The sequence below is a fragment of the Acomys russatus genome, chromosome 27 (assembly GCF_903995435.1).
Source record: "Acomys russatus chromosome 27, mAcoRus1.1, whole genome shotgun sequence".
Classification (NCBI taxonomy): domain Eukaryota; kingdom Metazoa; phylum Chordata; class Mammalia; order Rodentia; family Muridae; genus Acomys; species Acomys russatus.
Genome location: NC_067163.1, coordinates 58,239,600 through 58,249,267, shown reverse-complemented (window position 1 = coordinate 58,249,267; position 9,668 = coordinate 58,239,600). Strand labels below are relative to the sequence as shown.

Below are 9,668 nucleotides of genomic sequence, written 5' to 3'. Positions count from 1 at the left end.
GTTATATTTTAAGATAGCCTTAGTTAACCTGGGGCAGGGCAGATATTAATCCTCTAAACTACTTCCCATAGTGGGGCAGGTATGGAGTACCTGTCCCAATCCCATGCCATCTGCTTCTAACAATTTCTGTCAAGCTACCCACTTACTTGCTAATGTTCTTCATCTGGGCCAAATCTCCATCCATTTCAGCCATGTGCTTTTCCTCTGCCTAACCCATGGTGGCAACAACTTTTTTCTCTTCTTATCTCCTCCAGTCTCTCTTCTTCCCAAGATTCTCTCTGTCACCGCTCGCAGAACACTGGGGGATTCCAGGCGGAAGTCCTACCCCTGAGCCCCGCCCCGAGCCCCTCACTGGAGCTGGGCCTGGATTTGTTCATAAGTTTCCACCCCCTTTCTTGTGAGACCCCAGGAGGCCACCACCAAACAGCTGCAGTATGACGTGAAATGATCCCACTGGGACCCTTTACCAGTCTCTGTAGACAGTGACACACCTTGGTGATGGGGACTTCAAATGTGTCAACAAGTTCAGATTTCACCCTGGTGGGACTCTTGAGCCACACGGGGCCCCACCTCGCCCTCTTCTTCCTTGTGGCCACTACGTTCACCACAGGCCTGCTAGGTAACACCATCCTGATTTTCCTGATCGCCACAGACTCCAGGCTCCATACGCCCATGTACTTCCTGCTCAGCCAACTCTCGATTCTGGATATCGGCTTCCCTCTAATCACCATCCCCAAGATGATGACGGACTTCCTGCAGGGAGAGAATGCCATAACCTTCGGGGGATGCGTCACCCAGATGTTCTTCCTCATGCTCATGGGTGTTTCTGAGGGAGTCCTTCTGTCCCTCATGTCTTATGACCGCTACGTGGCCGTGTGCCATCCGCTGCATTACCAGGTGCTCATGAGAAGCCACGTGTGTCTGGCGATGGTGGGCGCATCCTGGTTCTCAGGTGCGCTGGTGGCCTCGGTCCAGACCTCCATCACCCTGCAGTTCCCCTTCTGTGCCTCGCATACCGTGGACCACTTCTTCTGTGAGCTGCCGGCTCTCCTCAAGCTGTCGTGTTCAGACACTTCAGCCTATGAGTTGGCGCTATCCATCTCTGGGGTGCTAATCTTACTGCTGCCCCTGTCTCTCATCTTCACCTCCTACGGCCACGTTCTAGGGGCCGTGCTGCGCATGCGTTCAGCCGAAGCGAGACACAAGGCTTTCACCACATGCTCCTCACACGTGGCTGTCGTGGGTCTCTTTTACGGGGCAGCCGTATTCATGTACATGGTCCCAGGTAGCTACCACTCCCCACAACAGGACAACGTGGTGTCCCTCTTCTATAGCCTCATCACCCCAGCCCTCAACCCGCTCATCTACAGTTTGAGGAACAAGGAAGTTCGAATGGCCTTGGTGAAGGTCATGGGCAGGGCTGACATCAGGGCAAAGCGATGACGTCCTGGGGTGCTGGTTTTCCCAGGAGCCTCCTGTACGGCTTGGAAGTGTGCGAGGTTCACTGTAGCTGGCCAGCTGCCTCCTCCAGGATGCACTTCTCACTTCTGTGTGAATTTGTAGAAGACTAGAAGCTATACCGCAGCTTGGGCTGCATGCGTGTCATCACCACACTAGCCCAAGGGAGGCAGAGGCAAGAAAGTTACCTGAATTGTTCAGCCAGTGTGGGATGCATAGCAAGACCTTGCCTCAAAAGGGAAAAAAATTAGGGGAAAGGCAGGTGGTGCGACTGTTTAGAGCACTTGCTGCTCTTCCAGAAACCCCGTGTTTGGTCTCACAGCTCACAACTTCCTATAACTCCAGGCTCTAGGAGATCCGGTGCCTCTTCTGGCCTCCTTGGGCACCCACCCCCATGTGGCATAGACACAGAGAGACATATAAACATGTTTTATAAAATATTTAAATAAGAGGGCAGGTTTTCTAGGCTGGGGAGGTGGAAGTAGGAGGATCAGCATTTCACAACTGGTCTTCAGAGACGGCTGCAGCATCCAACAAAAAGCAATCTATTTCCAATCAATGATCAGTATGACCTGATTATTATTTCTTAAACGATAGTTGGGAAAGTTTAATCATAAATTTCTCCGGGCTAAAGCCATTGTGTTTACATGATTGTCATAGCAACGTAGCTTGATCTAAATGTTCTCTAATTAAAACAACAACAACAGCAACTTGACTTGCTCCCAGTCCCAAACCAACAGGTCTGCTAAGTCTAGTAGAAGAAAAAAACAGATTTCAAAGTAATTTTAAGGCAAAATTTTACCTGGACCATACATAATATTTAAGGGCAGTGGTGATCAGCAAAGCCTCAGCAGCTGTTCTGGATGTTTAGCGATCATGCTGGGCAGTCAGAGGTCTCTGGAACAGCTATACAATTAACAATTAATAAACAGGACCTCATGAAACTGAAAAGTTTCTGTAAGGCAAAGGACACTGTCAATGGAATAAAATGACAGCTTACAGACTGGGAAAAGATCTTCACCAACTCTACATCTGAGAGAGGGCTAATATATAAAGAACTCAAGAAATTAAACACCACCAAACCAAATAATCCAATGTAAAAATGGGGTACAGAGCTAAAGAGCAAATTCTCAACAGGGGAATATCAAATGGCTGAGAAACACTGAAAGAAATAATTTTCAACAAGCCAACAGAAGTAAAAATTACCTAATTCACCTTGGAACTTCCCTTGCCTACCTATAAAAAAAAAAGCCTACATGCTCAACTTGGGGTCTTCTGCCATTTTGCTTTGCATAGGTGAGGATCCCAGTGCATTGGATCTCTGCAGAATAAAGGCTCTTTGCTTTTACATATGAAAAAATAACAAAAATGCTCACTGTCCTTAGTCATCTGGGACTCTACTTCTTAGCCTTCGCTGAGCCATTTTAGGCAGGACTCCACCCCTGCGCTACCCTCCAGTTCTCCTTTTACTTTTTGGGGGGTGGGGAGTAGGGGAGAGGGACAGGGCCTACCCTTGAATTCACTGTTTTGTAATCCTTCGGCCTCAGCCTGCCAGAGTAACTGGAATAATATGTCTGCATCACCATGCCTAGAAAATGTCAGTGTTCTGATCTTCAGTGGCAGAGTGTTTGTATCCATTAGCAAATATTACAATCAAAATCTAAATAGGTTTTAAATTGCGTACATATTATTTATTTGGCCTACGTGTAGTCAGAGGACAACTTGCAATCATCAGTTCCTTTTCCCCATGTTGCTCTCAGAAGTCAAAATCAAGCCAGCCTTGGTGGCGAGCACCTTTGCCCATTATTTTTTAATATTCAGTGTCATTAAAGATCAAAGAAAGTTGAGTTCCTCAGCCAAGCAGACACAAGACACATTGCGTCCTGGTGAGCTTTTGTTAACTGGACACAAGCTAGGGTTATTTGCAAAGAGGGAGCCACGATTGAGAAAATGCCTCCATGAGTCATTTTGAGAGTGAGATGAGTCTGGCTGGCTATGGTGGCAATACTTGGGTGGCAGAGGCAGAGGCAGGCAGATCTCTGTGAGTTCAAGGCCAGCCTGGTCTACAAAGTGAGTCCAGGACAGCCAAGGCTACACAGAGAAACCCTGTTTCAAAAAAAAAAGATGAGTCTGTAGACAAGCCTGTGGGGCATTTTCTTGATTGGCAATTGATGCGAAGGGACCATGCCAATCCTGGGCTGGCGGTCCAGGGGTGCTGTAAGAAGAAAGCAGGCTGAGCAAGGCATGGGGAGCAAGCCAGTGAGCAGCCCTCCACCGCCACTGCGTCAGCTCCCACCTCCCTCTATGGATTCTGATTCAGGAAGTGTAAGCCAAGTAACCCCTTTCCTCGCCAAGTTGCTTTGGTCTTCATCACAGCAGTACAGAGCAAACTACGCAACTACATGGATGCAAACAGACAGAAAAAGAAAACCTTAATTCTGCAAAGGTCCACACCAGTCTCCCAAGCACCGGAGAAGGGCATGGACAGTTCTAAGCCAGCCCGAGCTACATAGCGAGGTCCTGTCTCAAAGAATAGGGAGTGGCGGAGTCGACAAGATGACATACACACACTAAACATCTGCCTTGACCCGCGACTCCATTAAATCTTGACTAATTTGGAAACAGTTGTAGCTGGGTGTGTGGTTCCGTGGAGGAATGTTTGCCTGGCTTGTTCCGGGTCCTGGGTTCATCTGCCGCACAGGAAAAGGGGAGTGAAGGGGAGGGGAGGGGAGAGAGTGAAGAGATGAGCAGGGCGGAGAAGAGAAAGGAAAAAAGATGGAGAAAAGAGAGAGGGAGGGGATGGGAGAGGGAAGACGCGCCACCATGTGAGGTAGACTCGGCTCGGCTCTGTGCTGTGTTTCTCACTGGGGACGCGAGGGGGCGCTGCGCCTCCTCCAAGCAGCACAGCCCCGCGCTGTAGCTCTGTATTATGATGCCTGGAGGTCCTGCGGTCCCCCAAAACGCCAGCCACCCAGAGGGGAAGGTTCAGAGCCAAGCGGCTTGGTGTTTCACAACACCAAAGCATAAAGCAAACTAAAAATTCATAAAGGCGCTGGCCCCCAGACCCTCTTTAAAGTCTGTACAACTGTTGCTGTACGGTTTCTCCCCCCACCCCTTTTTTTTTTTTTAAAGAGTTGTGCTGTGAGGGGCAGTGGCGTGCTCGCTTCTAATCCCAGCACTGCAATCGGGAGGCGGAGCCAGGCGGATTTCTGACTTCGGAAGCCAACCTGGCCCAGGGCTACACAGAGAAACCCTGCCTCAAAAGGCAAAGAGTTGTTTTAAGTTTTTTATGTGTCCCTGTGTTTGTCTGTGTGGAGGGGATTGTGCGCGTGTGTGGAATGCTTTCAGAGCGCAGGAGCTGGGGGACAGTTGTGAACTACCAGACTTAGGAGCTGGGAACTGAACTCGGATTCTCTGCAAGAGCAGAAAATTCTCTTACCCACTGAGCTGTCTGTCCAGTCTATTTCTCCCACCCCCTCCCTTCTCTGATACTGGGGCTGGAACGCAGCACCCCGTGCCTGCTAGGCATTGTTGAGGTAACACACACACACACACACACACACACACACACGCACGGACACACCGCATAGACTCCCACCAGTTCATATGGGGTTACGTTTCACTGTGATTTTGAGCAGGACATCCAAGTCGAAGCACATCCAACCAAAAGCTCCTGCGGTCCACTAGGAAGACAAGAGTTGCCTCACAGCACCTTCCCCCCAAAGGCTGGCTTGTCCATCTCTCCTGTCAGCCCTCTGGGTGGTGCTGGGGCAGCAGAGAAAGCTCACCCCCGCCCCGCCCCCGCCCCGCCCGCCAGCCCTGTGCTTGAGACACTGCAGGGGTGAGAGCACAGGGCCACAGCAAACACCGCAGGTCAAGTTTGGGGAGAGCTCAGAGCCAGGCCCACAGGGTGGAAAGTGTTGCGGTGGGGGGGGGGGGGGGGGGGGGGTGGAGAGCTTGGGATAAACAAGGAGTGTAGCTTCAGGAGCACAGGAGGAGGTGGGGAGGTGAAAAGGCCTTGGGGCCTCGGAGAGCTTGGCTTCGAAGGGAATGGGGGGGGGGGGCAAGCGGTTAGAGACAAAACTAGCAAGGTCAGCAGGAAGCTGACCCCACACGAGCTTGGCATGCACCCCTCCCTCAGCAAGGAAACAGAGCCAACTGACACCGCTCCTGGAAGAATGGACCAGGGCTGAGCGCGAATTCAAGGAACTCTGTTCCGGTCCCAGTGAAGGATATGAGAGTGTTGCATGCCTGAGCACTTACAGACAAAACAGAAATCGTGCCTGCTATGACTTAGTGTCCCTCACCGCCCCCCCCAAAAAAGATAACCAATAATAAATATGAAGGGGCTGTTGCTCCCAGGGTAGGAAGACAGAAATGTATTCCAGGGTGCTTTGACAGGTCAGTGTTAAGGGAAATCCACTGAGCCATACTCTTCAGGGAGCTCCCCAAAGAATCCTAGAGGCACTATCACACAGGTGTGCAGGGAAAGGCAGGAATAGAGTGCCCTTGGCCCCTGAGAAGCTGCCCCGATAGAGACAGAACACAGAACAATTAATCAATGTCCTAACAAGGCCCGGGGGAGTGACCCAGGATATGAGGACCAAGGGTAAAGCACTCTCTGCCAAGGCCTTGCGCAGTCCTCTGTAGGGACAAAGAGCTGCATCCACAGGTCACGCACTGTCAGGGACCCTTCTCCAAGAAGAGCTGGCTCACCTCCTCCCAGGCATCCCAAGGCCAGAGGGGCACCTCCCACAGGTGAGTAAGAATGGATGACCTGGGCAGGGCAAGGGGGCAAAAGGCCACACCAGGCAATGAGCTGTGGAGAGCGCAGCCAAGCCCTCTGTGTGTCCTGGAACAAGTGGCTTTGCCATTTGGGGGGCTCACTTACAGACATGACTATAAAAAAGACACAACCAAATGGTCAGTCCTGCTGGGTGGCTGCAGTGTCTGGACCCTGCACACCAGTAATGCTCTTCTCTTGGTTTGGAGACAAGGTCTTAAGTCGCCGTCCCCCACCCCCCACCCCCCAGCCTCAGGGCTGATCTGGAGCCTGTAATCCTCCTGCTGCAGTGTTGGGTGACAGAGCAGCCCACCGTGCTCGGCCTGTGTGTGTGGTATGTTATCCAAAGCTTCGAAAGCAATAGTTCCCTCGGTGTATTAATGTTGATAAAAGACCCTGCCTGGAGCAGTAAATGTGATGAAGGGGTCTCTGTCCCGTCTTTCTCATGGACTTCTGTGCACAGAAGCCTCTCGTGAACACCAGCTGCCAGCAGGCCCACAGGAAGCCAGTGCAAAGTCTCACACAGAAGACGGGCAGGGCCTCTCACCGCGATCGGAGGCAGCCATCATAGTGAGCTACATACCATCAAGCCTGGCATAAAAGAAACCAACGAGGGGGCAAGATGGAGGCTAAGGGAGGGAGGCTGGGGGGCAGTGACCCACCCCTGTCACCCCAGCATGCAGGAGGCTAAGGCAGGAGGATGCTGAATTCCAGACCAGACTGGGCTGCAGGGTGAGACCTCGCCCAAAAAACCAAAGGCCAACGTGGAGCACAGTAGAACAACACAAGCAAGCAGAACCCTGGTGCCCATCTCCAGCACCGCACATAACGCTAAAGTCATTTCATTATAAAAATGAAAAAGAAGGCAGAGGGGAAGAAAGAGGAGAGGGAAGAGGAAGAGAAGGACAAAGAAGACCAAGAAAGAATAACAAGAGAAAGGAGAGGGGAGAAGAGAGTGCCATACAAGATGGTCAGGACACTTGGGCAGCCATGATCCGGCCCCTGCCCACCGTGCCCTGCCTGGGCAGCTGTGGTCTGAGTGGAGCCCCAGGATTGGGCCAGACACTGATGCAGGCTTGACAAAGCCTTTGCAGACCTGAGCAAGCCCAGGAAGGGTCAGGACACCTACAAGGAGTTCGGGGGCCCTTGCTTGACAGCGCAGAGGGGCGGTGGCCTTGAGCAGAGAATGCTGTTAGGGTCTGGAATGTACTAACCAACTCTAGCAGGGCTTAGGAGTGAGAGAGACAGAAACAGAGACAGAGACAGAGAGTCTGTGTGTGTGTGTGTGTGTGTGTGTCTGTGTGTGTGTCTGTGTGTGTCTGTGTGTGTGTGTATGCACGCGCGCACATGTGTGTCTATGTGTCTGTGTGTGTCTTTGTGTCTATCTGTGTGTCTGTGTGTGCATCTGTGTGTGTCTGTGTGTGTGCGTGTCTGTGTGTGTGTCTGTGTGTATGTCTGTGTGGGTGTCTATATGTGTGTCTCTGTGTCTGTGTGCATGTGTGTGTGCATGTGTGTAAGTGTGCATGTCCTGTGCATGCACGTGTGTGCCTGTGTGCTCGTGTGTCTGTGTGTGTCTGTATGTCTGTGTGTCTGTGTGTGTGTGTGTCTGTATGTGTGCCTGTATGTCTGTGTGTGTCTGTGTGTAGGGAAGAGGGAGAGAGAGGCAGACAGAGAGACAGAGTTTGATTTTCAGGCATCCAAAAAGCACGGATAACTCCAGCTTGGACAGGTTTAGTGACGCACATCGTTAGTCCCAGCACTTGGGAGGCAAAGGCAGACAGATCTCTGTAAGTTGGAGGCCAGCTTGGTCTACATAGCAAGTTCCAGAACAGCCAGAGCTACATAGAGACCTCATCTCAAAATAAAAACAAAACAAAGAATTGGCTAGATATCTCTCTATCTCTATCTCTCTATCTCTCTCTCTTCTCCCTACCTCTCCCCTTCTCCCTCTCCCTCTCTCCTTCCCTCTCTCTTTTTCCCCCTCTCCCCCTTCCCCACTCCCTCTCCTTCCCTCTCTCCTCCTCCCCCCATCTGTCTGTCTGTCTTTCCGTGTGTTTCTCTGTCTCTGTAAGTGTGTGTTTGTCAGTCTGTCTGTCTTCCTCTGTCCCTCTGTGTCTGTGTGTAGATATGGAGGTCAGAGGCCAATGTGTAGGATTCTGTTCTCTCCCTCCACCGTGAGGAACCTGGGGACCAAACTCAGGTTTCCGACTTGGCAGCAAGCTCCCTTACCCACTGAGCCACCTTGCCAGCCTGGGTTTCCTTCTTTTTTTAAGCAGACCTACGTCTGGTCACACATCCAGAACATGATCAGCGGGATATGGAAGTGCACACCTGTCATCCAAGCACTGGGAGGTGGAGGCGGGAGAGTCAGGAGTTCAAGGTCAGCTTTGCTACACATCCCCCCTGGGCCACAGGCGTCTCAAAAAGACAAGAGACTAACAAACAAACAAACAAAAGGCATCATTGTCCATTATTCCTTGGGTCTGGAACTCCTTGCAAAGGCCCATGTGTTAGAGATGGGGTCCTTGGTCTGGTCTGGAGAATGGCTTCATGGATAAGCATTTGTGCTGCTCCTACAGAAAGCCTGTTCTGTTCCCAGCAGGTTGGATGACTCACAACTGTCTATATGTAACTCCAGCTTCAGGGGACACAGCGCCTTCTTCTGGCCTCATAAGGCTCTGCACTCACATGTACACACACATAGTTATTTAAAAAAAAAAAAAAAAGACTGGTGCATGCCTATAACCCCAGCACTGTTGAGTTCAAGGGCAGCCCAGACTACATAATGAGACCATGCCTCTATATTAAATAAATGACTGGGTCATCAGCCTGTGTCACTATGGGGAAATAGTGGCACATTTAGGGGACAGGGCCTAAAGGAAAGAGTCATTGCAATGGGTGCTGGGCCCCTCATTCTCTCTTCTCTGCCACACACACCCCAGCATACCATCTCACACTGCCCCAGGCCCAAGGCAGGGAATGCAGGCTCTGAAACTATGAGCCAAGATAAGCTTGTCCTGCTGTGCGTGTGTGGAGTGGCTCAGGTGTTTTGTGACAGCATTGGAAATCTAATAAGCATGATATGTCAAACAGCATTATGTTTACCCTTTTTCCTCTCAAGAGCCTTGTGCAGGCTAGGTGGCCACCGAGTCATGCTGCCACCCTGTCACTAGGGCATTCTAGGCAGAGCTCTAATAATGTGCAGGTAAGGTCCCCGCTTTGAATGACCCAGTGAGATCAGGAGTGGAGCCCTTACCTAGAACCAACCAGTGATGGGCTCAGGGAGGAGATCCTACTGCAAGAAAAGGTATCAGCCCTGCAGGGTGCCTGAGCAAGGGAAAGGATTGGGGGCTGGGGGGCGGTGCCAGAAGGCACTCAGTCTGCACCGTAGACAGACCCAGCTTCTTAATGTTATTCTAGGACTGCC

General features: G+C 51.3%; 1 protein-coding gene across 1 annotated transcript; it reads left to right on the top strand.

Annotated features, from left to right (window-relative positions):
• Positions 1-299: 299 nt before the first annotated feature.
• Positions 300-1,662, top strand: LOC127210015 (olfactory receptor 2Z1-like). The gene has a single exon (XM_051169689.1). It carries the CDS (start codon positions 499-501, stop codon positions 1,441-1,443), a length of 945 nt encoding a protein of 314 aa, XP_051025646.1. The 5' UTR covers positions 300-498; the 3' UTR covers positions 1,444-1,662.
• The last annotated feature ends 8,006 nt before the right edge of the window (positions 1,663-9,668 follow it).